Below are 15,151 nucleotides of genomic sequence, written 5' to 3'. Positions count from 1 at the left end.
GAGAACTGTGTTCGCCCTACCCTCCTTTCGGGGGGTCCAGTCCAGCGGGGGAGGGCTACAGATCAAAACGAAGAATGACGGTTCCATGCTATCCATGGGGTACATGCCCACCAAGTTTTGTGTACCCGGTCTTTCAGTGTCGGGAATCCTTGTTGGTGTAATGCCACTAAATGTACACATAAATTATTTTATTGTAAGGCCCCCATGAACGAAAGTACACAAAACTTGGCATGCATTCGGAGGGTGTCATAATGATCCTACACTTTTAATTTCGTGCAGTTTTGACCTTGTCAGCCAGAGATATTGTGATGAAAACACCTAATTTTTGCTTTTTTAATTTTTTAACTAGGTGGGCTATACATGAAATAAGTGGTAATGGGATGGGTTGACATGCCCCCTTAAGACCAACATACATAAAAAAGGTGGACCTCCTAGGCCCCCACGGTTCTCGAGATATTCACAGAAAACTGTCTCCGCCACCTACAGGCCAGTTGGTGTATAGTAACATAAATTAATTTATTGTGTGGCCCCCATGAACGGAATTCCACAAAACTTGGCGTGCATACAGAGGGTGTCATAATGATCCTACACTTCCAATTTCGTGCAGTTTTGACTATGTTAGGTCACAGATACCTTCAATTACAACACCTCATTTTTACTTTTTGTGTTTAACTAGGTGGCGCTATACATGAAATGAGTGGTTATGGAATGGGTTGACATGGCCCCTTGAGATCAACATACAAAAAAAATGGTCCTCCTAAACCCCTACGGTTTTTGAGATATTCACAGAAAACTGTGTCTGCCCTACCCTCCTTTCGGGGGTCCAGTCCAGCGGGGGCTACAGATCAAAACGAAAAACGATGGTTCCATGCTATCCATGTGGGGTTACATGCCCACCAAGTTTAGGTGTACCCGGTCTTTCAGTGTCCGGGGAATCATTGATGGAAATTTGGGCATCGAAAAAAAAAAAAAAAAAAAAAAAAAAAAAAAAATCTGACTAAACCCTATATGACCGCCATTTCTGGGCGGTCATAATAATTGAAGCAAACTTTTGCAGGGAGTGGAAGTTTACAGTTAGTGAAGAATGACTCCAAGTCAGGAGAACAGTGCTGTTGAATTACTGTTACATCATTACACCAGGCGCTGTTGATATAAAAACATATCCTGTGTTATGCAAGGCCATCACCTGTGCTATACAAGGTCAATTGTCGACTACAGCTTGGCATTTAACATCGCCATTCCATCCAAGTGTGTCCACACACAGGGCCTTATTCTGAGCCAAATGTTGTAGGCTACTCCTAGTATAGTATAAGTATATATACTCTTTATATATATACTCTATATACGGCTTAGTTCACTTGACTATGTAGCGCTACTCTGAAATCTTTGGGGATAAGTAGGCTAGATGAAAAAAAAGTATTGGTTTATTGTAAAATGTTGGACAAATATATATGCCAATTGTTTAATATTTGATGTGGCAACTTAATAAGCTATATTTGTCCCAATAGAATTCCACAGTAAATGTATTCTCGTAAATATCAACAACTTTTGACCTATGCATTAGCAGTAAATCTGAGTTATTGTGATTTGTTATAACTTACCATTTTCCTGTAGCCTAATGAGGGAAATGTTTCATAGTGAATATAGTAGCCTAACAGCATAGGCTTTTAAATAGATTAAAGTGAAGCATAGTATATTAATTTCTAGTGTTAATAACAAAACCGCTTTGGGATGACTTGGGATAGACCACTGCGATTTTTTCTGAAATCAGCATCTCTACATGTATGACAGCCATTTCATTCTAGTGTCTGCTGAATTCCAACACAAGTACACCTCATTTTACTTAATGAGGTACCGATTAGGTGATCACCTGATCCAAATATTATTTAACAAAGAAAAGTATAAACTAGAAAATGTAATTCTGAGGAATTACCAGTGCATGTATTAACATAAAATGCAAAACACACTTTTATTGCCAGTGCATGTGCATGTATTAACATAAAATACAAACTTTTATTTGAAAACAGTTGTGGGCAGAGGAAACAGTTGATGACAACAGTTGGAATGGCTGAACAGTTAAATAGTTGGATAGTTTAAATAGTTAAATTATTTAATAGTGAATTATTATTGTGAGGACTTTTATTTTGAAACATTTGTGGGCAGAAGATAGCCTGTAGATTCCAGACCTAAATCCGAAAGATATAGGGCCCTATCATGACAGTCAAAAGCGCATCGTCACTCGTCAAAAGCTTATTCAAATTTAGTAGGATGTACAGTCCACATTGGGAGGGGTTTCGTTATCAAACATCGAGCGCATGGCGCAACAAGGTGTTCCTAGGTTTTTTAATCAGTCATATGGGTGTGTTTGGGGCGTAACATCATTTGAACCAATGAGAATGACACCTGTCATTCCCTTTAAAGGATAATTCCGGTGTGATTTTGACTACAATTTTGACTACAACTACTTATACTACAACTACTTATACTACAACTACCAGTGCTTTTTCAAAGTTCTCCATGTCTCGTTTTAAATGTCAAGGCCCTCGGAAGTCTACCAATGAAGTATGGAGCTACTTTGAGCCTCGTAAATGGTGTAAAACAGTGATTTATTTGCATGGCTAGGCCGATGCCCGAGGCACCACAACGAAACACTGTGTTGGTAGCATTGGATAACTAGCGCCAGATTTCTGAGTGCAGGGGACAAGCCGAGGTGAGCTATGAGACATACGTTCACACTCGGTATCATGTTTCAACACACTTTAGGTCAATAATTCTCCTTTAATGGCGCAAAGCGCTATGTCAAATAAATGCATCGGTATTTTGACATTCAACGGCGCATTTGAAGGAGGCTGCTTGCAAATCCGTATGGAATAGTCATTCCACTAAACCATGCTTTACTAAAACCTAGCATAGCCTTCACGCATTTGCACTCGTCTATTATTTGAACTCATTGGCAAAGTGAAACTAACTTCACCAAGGTGTCAGTCAACGACAAGACAGTTATATGCAGTTACTTTCACTATTGACTGACAATGGGTTACCATCTAAAACATGGCTGAAAAACAGGCTGAAAAAGCAACACTTACCCAAATATTGCTCAAATGACTGAACAAAACAACATTTATACTGCAGAGGAGTTGCTTATATCTCGTGACAGTGCGTCTTCAGCTGTTCTTCATACGTGTCTCTCGCCTCTCCCCTAATCACTTTTAACCGTCATTACCAATTTGCAAATGATGGTGAATAACTACTCATCATGAGATGTACAGTATTTCGTAATATCCCATTGTAATCGTGCAATTTGTAATGTTTTCCATGGACGTGCGCTGGTGTGCGTTCATGAATGATAAAAGGATGGTGCTGGTGGATATGACTGTTGACAATGCCCTCTTAAAATAACATATAAACAACTCGCCATAGACTTCTTAACCAGGTGTACAATAGCGATTTTTAGACAATGTGCCAGGCCACTCCCTAGGTTGTTAATTGCCACACCCATGGGCGCATTGTTTAAAAAATAAACGTGCAAAATAAGGAATTAAACTTTGCGCCAAGTGGAAAACAAGTTTTACGCCATGCGCCAGGGTGCAAAAGACAGCCCTAAGGGTCTGGCCACGAATAATGTCATGGCCCAACTCGAGGGGCGGCACCAAGCATGCATTTGAAAATCTTACTGCACACAATTGGATAACACTATACGACCAATGTTTACTGACTGATTCCGGACCTCGACGCAATTGGATAACACTACGACTGTCATCTGTTTAGTTCGCCTCTGGTCTGCCTATATCAGATACAGAGATGTGATTGGTTCCCTGTGATCCAAGGGGCAAAAGTAACGTGCATCATTACTCATTGCCAGAGTCTCTCGCTGAGCAAATTGATATTGTGCGCCCGCAAGAACTCTGGATTCCCAGGGTAGGCAGAAGAAACAGTTGAACAGGATGTGTAGTCTTAAGAGAGCCAGATTGTATGCTTAAAGCCTGAGACAGGTTGATGTACTGTAGATATAGTGTAATGGATGTTGATAGACAGAAAGTTGAATGGATGTTGATAGATAGTTTAATGGGTGGATGAGTGAATGGTTTGAAGAAGATTGATAGATAGAAAGTTGGATGGAATGTGCCTTATATCCTTGTAGAATGAAGCTCGATGGTGTTTTATGCCCCCAACCTCATCTTCCAGGCAGCGCTGCCACCGCTGACTTAAAGGCACCTAACCCTAAACCTAACCCCAACCCTAACCTTAACCCATGCCTAACTCTAGTGCCTTCCAGGCAGCGCTGCCTTGAAGACAACGTTGGGGGCATAAAATACCAAGAAACTAGAAGCGAGGGAGACAGAGAGATTTGGCCTAGTTGAGCAGAAAGCAGTTGATACAGGTGCAATCAGTTTAATTGTTTCTTTGAGGGGGCCAAGTTGAGCAGCTGGCAGTTGATACAGGTGCAAATCAGTTTAATTAGCCCTTTATGATGTCATAGTGCCAATGCAAAGTCTATGGGGGAAAATAAGCTTGTTTTTTGTTAATATCTCAAAAAGTATAAAGTTTACAAAAATGAAAAATACATTCGTTCAAGTGTCATTTTTCAAGACCTACATTACAAAGTTTGAATGAAGTTTCTACGTTAAACGGTGGAAGCTGAAAGAAAACTTTTGAGTGAGGCAAAGAAGGGTTCAATTCTGGCTTTACTGGCAGAGGGATACAGTGAGCGTCAGGTTGCTTCCATCCTTAAAATTTCTAAGATAGCGGTTCATAAGTGCAAGGTCAAGCAGCAGACATTCCTATGGCAGAGGGTGAAAACGACTCTCCACTGACAGGGATGACCGTCAACTCATTCGAATGTCACTCAGCAACCGTAACATCAAGTGACCTACAAAAAGAATGGCAAATGGCAGCTGGGGTGAAGTACACGGCGAGAACGGTTCGAAACAGGCTAGGGTAAGTACACGGCGAGAACGGTTCGAAACAGGCTAGGGTAAGGCTCAAGTTGTGTAAAGCCAGAAAAAAACCTTCATCAGTAGGAAACAAAGAAGAGCCCCATTGTTCCCCAACTCTGAGGATTGTTGTTTTTTTTTCCAGCAGGACAATGCTCTATGCCATACAAGTCAATCAAGGTGTGGATGAAGGACAACTAGATCAAGATCCTGTCATGACCAGCCCAATCTCCAGACCTGAACCCCATTGAAAACCTCTATAATGTGATCAAGAGGAAGATGGTTGGTCACAAGCCATCAAACAGCTGAGCTGCTTGATTTTTTGTGTCAGGAGTGGTATAAAGTCACCCAACAGCAATGTGAAAGACTGGTGGAGAGCATGCCAAGATGCATGAAAGCTGTGATTGACAATCAGGGTTATTCCACCAAATATTAATTTCTGAACTCTTCCTATAGGCTATTATATTCCTATAGTTAGGCTATAACTCTTTCCAAACTACTGCATCTGGAGAGACAATCCTGAGAAAAATGAATAATTGTGTAAAGCAAAATCTTACATAACAGAATGCAAGATAGCCGTGGCATTCTACATTTATTCTTGTCATACAAGGCAAACCAACTGGTCTTGTTATATGTGTGGAAAGATGCATAAAGCTTTTTTTCACACTTAATATGGTTCTGTTCTGTAACAAAGCCATAATTATTAGAATGCCAAGTGAATTAAATGAGGGAATATAAAAGGAATATTACAACTCATGAAATCGTCCTAAGTTAAAACATTAGTATTGTATTGTTTATAAATTAATATCAATTTGTTTCTATGCATTATTTGAGGTCTGAAAACACTGCATCTAACTGCAAATAAATTCTCTAAATGACAATATTTTTATTTGGAATTTGGGAGCAATGTTGTCAGTAGTTCATAGAATAAAACAAAACTGTTAATTTTACTCAAACATAGCCTACCTATTTAAATAGCCTAACATCAGAGAGACTGATAATTTTGCAGTGGTCTCCAGAGCTGATAATACAGAGTTTTTCCAGTATTTGTGTGTGCTAAGTATTTATTTGTAAAGTTGCTTCCCCATTGCGGCGTTACCAGCCTCTTGCATTGCCCAGACCATTCACGTGAACATCCCAAACAAGGAAGTGGCTGCTGCAGGAATCCACACAATTTTTGGCTGAGTCTGCTTGGTGAATAGGCTATTACAAAAGGCATGTCCGCGTTCGAAAGGCATAGAGAGGTCACACATTATCAATAGTTACAAAACTCGGCGCATTTAAAAATTCGGCGCACCCATTCTTATCTTATTCACGAGTGTAGCAACGACACAGTGACACCAGCTAAGCCTACTCGTACGATAAGCTAGTTTCTTGTTTTTTGGAACATCCAAGGGTCAGTTAAGGTAAGATATAATCAAATTCACTCGCGTTACAGATTAACAACATCTCTTATGACAAAATAGCCTATATTTTAAGCGCATAGATTTGCTACTAACGTCTCACGGCTGTAATGCTAATGTTACATGTAACGTTAATGTTATGAAGTCTGGAGTCGGACGTTAAGATAGTTGGCTAACCATCTGGACAATTCTCTCTACCTGTGAAGATTTAACGCAAGTTAGAAGTAAAATATTGTGTTGTACTAGATATCCTGCAATCCATGTAATGTTCGAGCTACGTAGTCACGTAGCATAATTTGTGTCAAAGGGGAATGCATGCACAAGCTAACTGTCATTCAGCTCAGCTGTCAAGAACTTTATCAGCCTAACTTGGTTTCTTGCTGCTGTATTGTAAAAACAAGTGACCGTAGGTTTAGATTGATGTTTCAGACTAGTAACTGGAACAATGCTACATCTATTATTGTTTATTACATTTGATAGATAGAAAACTATTTTTACATAGGCTACATTTGAAAGCGAACCAAGATCTAATTGTTTAATGACCACTCTGTTGATACAGGATGTGGATGCCTATGTTGGGTCTCACTGCCCTGCCTCATTTAGGAGGGCTGTGTGGCGGTTTTGTCACTCGTAAAGAAGTGAAGACATGGTATCCAACTATAAACAAACCTTCCTGGCGACCTCCTAATGCAGCTTTCCCAATAGTTTGGACAACACTCTACACAGGCATGGGGTGTGCATGCTTTTATACATTATCACTGTAATGTACTGTAAGAAACACTATCCTGTTTTTAGTGTATTGTTTGGCTTGAAGGTATGTAAGCTGACATTTATTTGTACTGCATTAGGTATGCCTCCTACCTTGTCTGGAATGAGCTGGGTGGTTTCACAAATGATGCTGTAGTACCTCTAGGACTCTATGGTCTGCAGTTGGCTCTGAACTGGGCATGGACACCCATCTTCTTTGGCGCACATAAAATTAAATTGGTCAGTGATAGAGGCATGATATAGACCCTTAAGGTGTTTTATAACACAATTTGAGTTCATTTTAGTGTATACCCTTTGTTTTGTATTTCATAATGATATGACATAATATGCATTTGTTTGTCACTTGAGAAAATGTGCGTATTCTCTTTAGCACTGTAATATCTTCTGCTTCCTCACAGGCGCTGATTGAGATTGTGCTGCTCACTGGGACAGTGGGTGCCACCATGGTGTCTTGGTACCCCATCAGCCGTACTGCCACTCTACTCATGACCCCATACCTGGCCTGGCTCTGTCTAGCCACCACCCTGAACTACTGCATCTGGAGAGACAATCCTGAGAAAAAGGAAAAAAAATAATTGTGTAAAGCAAAATCTTGCATACATATAACAGAATGCAAGATAGCTGTTCGTGCTCCGTGGAATTCTATATTTCTTCTTGCCATTCAAGGCAAAACAACTGGTTACCAATCTTGTTATATGTGTGGAAAGCTACATAAAGCTTTTTTCCCCTCTTGATTATGGTTCTGTTCTGTAACAAAGCCACAATTATTAGAATGCCAAGTGAGTTAAATGGGTTGGGAATACAAAAGGGATATCAATTACAACTAATTTAGTTAAATATTGGTGTCTGTGCTTTACTTTGTAGAGGTCTTACCTCTTTTCCTGGGTTCCTTACAGTTAGCCTATTTTAGCCATATGGTAACCCACTTCCAATGATTTACGCTAAGATAGTGTCAGTGTCAGACAGGGTTATTGCACACACAGATGAGAAGGGTATGCATTCTTGAATTCGAGTAGATATTTCATGGATTTTCAGGGTTTAAATAATGATGCATCATTCATCAGTTTTTTTTTACTCAAATGATGGGAAAATGTCATAAAAAGTTTTTAGCTCAACTTGCCATGTTTCTGTGTAGGACTGAGCTGCGGTTACAGGGTCACAACAGGCCAATATTTATTGCCTTATTCACTGGTGCTATACTTTGGTCAGGACAAATATTTCTTAAGCTAGAGGCAGGACAGTGAGTGAATCAGGTTTATAGGCCAAGTATACTTGCGTATACAAGGAATTTGGTCTCTGCATTTATCCCATCTGTGAATTAATGAACACACATTGAGGTGAAACACACAATGAGCACACACTAACCCGGAGCAATGAGCTACCTTGCTACAGTGGTGCTCGGGGAGCAGTGAGGGGTTAGGTGCCTTGCTCAAGGGCACTTCAGCCGTAGATGTGGGCATGGGAGAGCAGTGCTCAACCACTTCCCCCGCCCACATTTTTCCTACTGGTCAGCAATCGAGCCTGCAACCCTTTGGTTTCAAGCCTGAAGCCCTAACCACTAGGCCACGGCTGCCCTCCAGTGATTAGGAATTATAAACAGTGTGGATGAGGCACCCAATGAGGACAGTTTTGTAAAGAGTAGAACTTTACTTGCGCTCGTCATCTATGTGCTGACCCCTGGAGTAAGGTAGGCTGCCATACCAACATCATGTATCTAACCAAACCAAAGTAGAAAGATAGGCAACCTTACCTCCTCACCAGTAGCAATCTAATCAGACAACTTAATCTCATCTGAGGTTTATCAGATAGGGCTCATTTAACCAGCAGGTGGTGGTGAAAATATGAAGAGCAAGGGATGGACTTAATCTCACTTGTTGCCAGGTGCTGGGTGTGTACTTCCCACTTAGTTACCCTGTTTATCTCTCTTTAACACATTCCCCAAAAATCAAGATAGTGAAAGTGAAATAATGTGCTTAAGTCATCTCAGACCTTTTTTGTAGCCTCTAATTTTAACCCTCTTTTACCTCTGTTTTCAAGTAAAAACACTTACATATTCCTATTTAATTACAATATTTTTTTATTTATACTTGGACCAAGAAACAGGTAAAATATACAGAAAGAACATTGGCAAACTACTTTTCAGTGGGCTTTTCAGGGGTCTCCTCAGGCTTTGATGAGAATCGTTCCATCAGGGTCTTCCACAAACCCTTCTTCTCCTCGTCCATCTGCTGCATGTTCCCTGGAACACACCGGTAAGGCACATCAGTTCTTGGAATCATGTGTCACTTTTTATTGCAATGAACATCGGGAAAGGGGGGAAAATAACTTCACAAATGTATTTCACCTGTACAGTCGCTGACAGATAAGATATTTACAACATCGGATGGATAGATGCATTAGTAGCCATTGCAAAGTGCCATGAAACTGAATCCTGGCCATGCTTCACACAATATAATATATATTATACATGTCCCAAACAGTCAGTGTTTGGCAGTGTTCAGTTGTTGCATGACTGGAGTAAAAACGGTTCTAAAGTCTGTCTGTCTGTGATATGATGACCCTGAGAAGTCTATCAGAGGGCCGCAAATCAAACAGATGATGTCCAGGGTGGGTTGGGTCTTTCAGTATGTCGACTGCTAAGGAACTGCTAAAGAACAAATCCCCCAAAAAAGGGTAGTAAGTTGCCAGTGATGTTTTAGCCAGTACTGACAGCCCACTGATTGGCTCTTCTGTCTGCTGCTGAGCAGCTGGCATACACTCGATAGAGTGGCAGTAGTAAGGACACCAGCAGCTTCTGCAGCAGCTTGTTTTTCCTAAAAAGAGTCGCTGCTGTGCCCTCTTCACTACTGTTGTGGTGTTGGTGGTCCAGAACTTAGGCAATGTCTTCTGGAACAAAAAAAACAGGAACCCTTTCCATACAGTCAAGTCAATGTATAATGACTCTAGGTCTGCGCTTTCCTTTGGAAGTCTATTATGAGATTATTCTCTGAACACTATGCTGTCAGTCTAGACCAGGGGTTCTCAACCTTTTCTGCTTTAAGGCCCACCTATTCTATTTGTAACAAGCGGAGTTCCATTAAAAAAAGATCCCCAATTTGGGCTAGTTTTTCCTGTAGCTGAAGTCTGTTTTTTTTTTAAACAGTCAACCGGCTTACCAGCTAGAGTTGGGTGTCTTGTCTCCAGATGCCACTTTCCTTTTGAAGGCTTCAGCTCCTCATTTGACATTGTTAAGCCACACTCAACACACTGGGCTTTGGGCACCTCTATTGATAGCCATATTTTATGTAATCCGGATTGTATTTTTGCAGAACAGAAAAAGTTTTTGCTAAAATATTAGGACTATCATTAGCATAGACATTTTTTCCCACTTCAGGGACTTTTCACTACCTATTCTAAGTACACCCCAGTATGTAACATTAGCTTGTCAAACTGAGCGCATCAAATAGAAGTTGGAACCAATAATATAGCTACTTTGATAGCTGCTATTTATTTAAGTTTAACATGGTTACTCTAAAACATCTAATTTCCAAACAACTTGAAAACATTTCTCAGCCCACTAGATGGCGCTGCACGGTCCACTAATAGGCCCCGGCCCATTGGTTGAGAAACACTGGTTTAGACTTCATCCCTGTGCACTGTCTAATCTGCTCCGGAGATCACTCCAACCACTGTTGTATCATTAGCAAACCTGATGGTAGTGCATTTGTTCTTACCATTCTTTTTTTCTGTCAGACGAATTCCTGAATGAACTGTCAGTACATTGTTAGGCCATCCTTAAAAATATTTTCGTTTGCCGTAACCCGACCGACCCTGTCAATTTAGAACCGACCCAAATATTTATTTTTTTCCCCTTTTAGTCCGACCGACTTTCCGTTTGTAAACTTGCGTTAATACCGACCGATTGTTTTTTTTACTCTAAACAACCAATACAAATGCAATAAAATAATATTTATTTTAGTAGGCCCAAGTATTGTGAATATAAATTGCCTACATGCAAACGTGGCTCACTTAAAAAAAAACACCTGTGGCGTCATCTCTACACCATTGGTTTTACGATGTCACACTATGGCCTACGCCGTTTCATTCACACAAACTGATAACGCTGTTACAGTTCTGGAAGAACTGTGGCCAGATCTTTTCTCATCCCTTCTCCCCCTAGTCTAGCGGTGACCGTGTCGGAGTATTGAAATTGGTTGTGGTCTATTCAGCATTTCTCAAAATATGGGTCCATAACATGGAGACTGCTGGTCAGCGGAGTCGTGGAGTGAAATTAGGCCCGGTGCTTCATCTGATAATTTGCTGCGCAGTTGATTAAGAAACCGCGGATCGAAAAAAAAAAGAAAACAAACGTTTCTGCTATCGATGTCATTAAACATGGAGCCCTACAATTAAGTGGTGGTATGAGCATTCATTCAATGTGCGTCTCTTGTGAGAAACTGAAACTAATCGATAACGTTGGTATCAAAGCTCCGCTTCAACCTGTTGGAAGGCTATTTATTTATTTAACGAAACTTAATAGAACGACGTTTTTTTTGGAACTTCCTTAAAAACAGAGCAGAGACTGTAAAATACACTGTATAGCATTGAGTATTGTATAGTCAAATTTCAATATAACGTGGCCAAGAGCTATTGTAGCCTTCTTTCTGCGTACATGTAGATGAGCCCTATGACCCAAAAGTCTGCCATGACCGGGCCTCAGGTCAAAGAAGTTTGAGAAAGGCTGGTCTATATAACCTGCATCAGAATGAGTGCAGTGGTAAGCCCTGAAGGCACGGGTTGAAGACCCAGTCAGTTACGTCACAATATGCACATTTGTGTAAATTCATTCCTACGTAATCACCATGACCAAAATTGAACTTTTTTTTTTACTTTGAATCTTGAAAAAAAAAATATTGACCTACCTACCGACCCATTTTTAATTGTTTTTGGCTGTTACTGCAAACAAAAATATTTTTAAGGATGGCCTTATGATTTGCAATAATCTACAGCTTTAAATGAGCATGTATAAAACACATTTCTGTAAGGCACACACATCAAGCCAAGTACTGATTCTTACCACAAACCAAGTTTGTTAAATCGACAATATTGTGTAGTAACCAAATTATTCCAAATAGTTTAGCATTGTACACCAATTGATTTTCATAAAGTAAGAGAAAACTGGATCAACACTAACCATTTTTCTCCTTTTGGTCTGGCCATGTCCTTTAAGGACTGAAGTACCACTTACTGTATCTAGAGAATATGACAAAGCTACAGGCCATCACATAGTTGAAACTGTAGATGAACATGAAATTCTGAAATTGTTCCCTTACCTGTTGATAACAACATCCGACACTCCTCAACTGTAACACCTGTGAAACTTGTGTCCTTTGCTCGAGGAAACTGTGTCAATACATTTGAAAAACAATTTAAATTTTCTATTTAAAATTTGTTCCCAAATCCACAAAATGTCATTTAACAGTAGTGACTGATATTTCTATTACCAGCCAAACTCTGCTTCATGCATTTACTGCAACCTAAAAAAAGAATATACGGGTCATTCCACGTCAACTCAACCAGGGCCCGCGACTTAGGTCTCAAAAAATTCAGAAAAAATTACCAGGTGTACCTATGTTACCCAGGAGACGCACTGTAGAATATACAAAGATTTTTTAAAAAAAAATTTCCTTTATTCTCCATGATCTTTTCTTTTTTAAAACACCAATTTGACTTGTCTTATGCAAATCTTTCTTTTTCACTTTCCACCCTGAACATGGGCAAAATGCACCATTGACATCAATATGTTTTGTATAGAGCCACCACAGGTGGCAGTGTGGTGAATCTATATAAAACATATTGATGTCAATGGGGCATTTTGCCCATGTTCAGGGTGGAAAATAAAAAAGAAAGATTTGCATCAAATTGGTGTTTTCAAAAATAAGGGATCATGGAGAATAAATAAAAAACATATTTAAAAAATCTTTGTATATTCCCACAAGGTGTTTGGGTGATCTGAAAATGATAACCAAAATGATTTTTCAGACTTGTGAGGTCTGCTGTTCAGACCCTGAAGGGATTTGTTTTCTGTTCATTGCTTTGTGAGAGTGTTTCTACTTATCTCAGTAAGGAAAATAAATCAAGAGCCTATGTTGAGTACAAATATGTCTTCTGAAGGCTTAAACAGAGCCCAGCCAGTCAATCAAATTTGTATCAACTTTGAGGGACAGCTATGGCCATGCAGGATTATCCAGACCAAACGTGACATACATACTATTCCTATTTATGTACCAGCATGCAAAATTTGAGCCTCTTACATGGTTTAGTTCTTGCGCTGTGGGCTTGTGAACTTTGACAAAAAAGAGGCCGAACAAAATTGACACCCCCCTCCCCCTGTAAAACTGGCTGTATCTTGGAAAGTATTGATCTTACATAAGAGTAATTTACAGTGTGTCTCCTGGGTAACATAGGTACACCTGGTAATTTTTTCAGAATTTTCTGAGACCTAAGTGCGTCAGAAAAATGTGCAGTGGTCTCTTATTTTTTTTTCCACAGCTGTACATCTAACCACAATGAAATCACTGAACTCAACACTCAGTTGCCATGCATCAAATTTACTCAATTATGTAAGCACTAGTTAACAAGGTAATCGATGCCGTATGCCAGTACTGTAGCAAGAAACAAAACAGGAGAATGACAAGGTTAAAATCCCCGTGCGCAACCCTTCTTTCTCCAGGTGCTGATGATGTGCAGTTGAGCTAAATGGAAATCTCAAAGACGAGTATGTCGCACACTGGAGGATATATTTTTGGTGCACTTTCAGTAAACACACAGATTAGGATGCACAATAAATAGTTTACTAAACTACTTGCTACCAGTGTTCAAGCTTAAACATTCTGTTTACAGCATTAATACTAAAAAAGACGAATAAACCTTTACAAAAAAAAATAACTGTATATGGCACAGTTATACTGCTGTTTTTCTGAAGTACAATGCCGTTAAGTAATATTTTCGTGTAAAGCCGCTTTTTTCTCGTGTCTAAATATTGCATTTCCTGGATATGAACTGCAAATAATTCCTCCAAAACTGCAGTTTTGCTACTCAGAATACCGCAATTTTGACACCTGAAGTAGTGTAGTTATTGTCAGGGAACATCACAATAAACAAACATGATTGACCTCACCATCATCATTACCTGACCTAAGGGCGAGATCCTAAAAAAAGTCCAGATTTGTAGGACAAATACAGATTTGTAGGCAACCCTTACCTTTTCCCTGTACATGTTACTGTTGATTCGGGCCAAGCTTTCGTACATCTGGTCACATTTTTCTGGGTCTGACAACTGCCAACACAGACATACACACGAGAACACAGTGCTAAGACACATTTCACTTATTTACACATCAACACCATGAGTAGCCTAGTTGCATATTTCCAAAACGAATGCAATTAAAACTGTTTAGGCTACAGCAGAGGTGTTATACAACGCAAGTCTAGGACACAATACAACTAGTTTAGTAGTTAGACGACTAAATAGATTTGCTCTGCCGGTGTCAATCTAATTTACTCATATCAGAAATTATGATTAATGTTAAACATAAGTAGGCCTACATCAGAGTGTGGTAACGTTATTATGTTAAGAAAACGATGAAACGGCTCATGACGAGGTCATGCATAGTTGTAAGCTAGTTGGCCATCATGAAGTGACTAGAATCAATTCGGGAAAATCGTGGATCCACAAACCTGGGTATTTTCTCCTTCACGAAATGCATGCGCTACTCTCTGTCGAAGGAACGTGCCTAAATCACGACCTTTTTTTGATTCGTCCCTTGGCCATTCTTCGCAGAGTTTGAGAAATCGTCTATACCTTGTGGCGGACATTTTTGTGAGGTTAACGCATATATACGGTCTATGGGTTAAAGTTAACTTTGATGTACGCTAATACCAGGCGACAAGTAAATTCCTATTTTATGTCCTGTTTTAGTCATACGTTCTCAGAAACACAGAACTGGTCAACATCAATCACGGGCATACTAGACACAGTAACAAATCTAAATATTTAGGGACACC

The 15,151-nt window shown here is 39.8% G+C and overlaps 2 protein-coding genes across 5 annotated transcripts; one reads left to right on the top strand and one right to left on the bottom strand.

Moving 5' to 3' along the window:
• The first annotated feature begins 6,010 nt into the window (after positions 1 to 6,010).
• Positions 6,011 to 7,839, top strand: tspo (translocator protein). 3 transcript variants are annotated; one of them, XM_048254611.1, is made up of 4 exons: positions 6,011 to 6,340; positions 6,897 to 7,070; positions 7,186 to 7,324; positions 7,504 to 7,839. In XM_048254611.1, exons 2-4 carry the CDS (start codon positions 6,898 to 6,900, stop codon positions 7,678 to 7,680), a joined length of 489 nt encoding a protein of 162 aa, XP_048110568.1. In that variant the 5' UTR covers positions 6,011 to 6,340; position 6,897; the 3' UTR covers positions 7,681 to 7,839. The 3 variants fall into 3 exon arrangements, with proteins under 3 accessions (XP_048110568.1, XP_048110571.1, XP_048110569.1); XM_048254614.1 differs by lacking the exon at positions 6,011 to 6,340 and adding an exon at positions 6,403 to 6,550; XM_048254612.1 differs by lacking the exon at positions 6,011 to 6,340 and adding an exon at positions 6,403 to 6,554.
• Positions 7,840 to 9,164: 1,325 nt separating this feature from the next.
• On the bottom strand, positions 9,165 to 15,143 carry LOC125301661 (ubiquinol-cytochrome-c reductase complex assembly factor 2). Of its 2 annotated transcripts, XM_048254318.1 has the most exons (5): positions 14,825 to 15,143; positions 14,349 to 14,423; positions 12,418 to 12,487; positions 12,279 to 12,337; positions 9,165 to 9,344 (listed from the first exon to the last, which is right to left on the bottom strand). In XM_048254318.1, the coding sequence occupies exons 1-5, from the start codon at positions 14,960 to 14,962 to the stop codon at positions 9,294 to 9,296; spliced, it is 393 nt and encodes a 130-aa protein (XP_048110275.1). In that variant the 5' UTR covers positions 14,963 to 15,143; the 3' UTR covers positions 9,165 to 9,293. The 2 variants fall into 2 exon arrangements, with proteins under 2 accessions (XP_048110275.1, XP_048110276.1); XM_048254319.1 differs by lacking the exon at positions 12,279 to 12,337.
• Positions 15,144 to 15,151: the final 8 nt, after the last annotated feature.

This window comes from Alosa alosa, chromosome 10 (genome assembly GCF_017589495.1).
Source record: "Alosa alosa isolate M-15738 ecotype Scorff River chromosome 10, AALO_Geno_1.1, whole genome shotgun sequence".
Lineage (NCBI taxonomy): Eukaryota > Metazoa > Chordata > Actinopteri > Clupeiformes > Clupeidae > Alosa > Alosa alosa.
Note: the sequence above shows the minus strand (reverse complement) of the source record. Positions and strands in the feature narration are given on the sequence as shown.

Excerpts from the sequence above, each read along its gene's own strand:
- tspo (XM_048254611.1), top strand. The coding sequence starts at position 6,898 with ATGTGGATGCCTATGTTGGGTCTCACTGCCCTGCCTCATTTAGGAGGG. Across the intron at positions 7,071-7,185 it reads ACACTCTACACAGGCATGGG|GTATGCCTCCTACCTTGTCT; the intron begins GTGTGCATGCTT and ends GTACTGCATTAG. Across the intron at positions 7,325-7,503 it reads GCGCACATAAAATTAAATTG|GCGCTGATTGAGATTGTGCT; the intron begins GTCAGTGATAGA and ends GCTTCCTCACAG.
- LOC125301661 (XM_048254318.1), bottom strand. The coding sequence starts at position 14,962 with ATGTCCGCCACAAGGTATAGACGATTTCTCAAACTCTGCGAAGAATGG. Across the intron at positions 14,424-14,824 it reads GTGAAGGAGAAAATACCCAG|TTGTCAGACCCAGAAAAATG; the intron begins GTTTGTGGATCC and ends CTGTGTTGGCAG. Across the intron at positions 12,488-14,348 it reads GTAACATGTACAGGGAAAAG|TTTCCTCGAGCAAAGGACAC; the intron begins GTAAGGGTTGCC and ends GTATTGACACAG.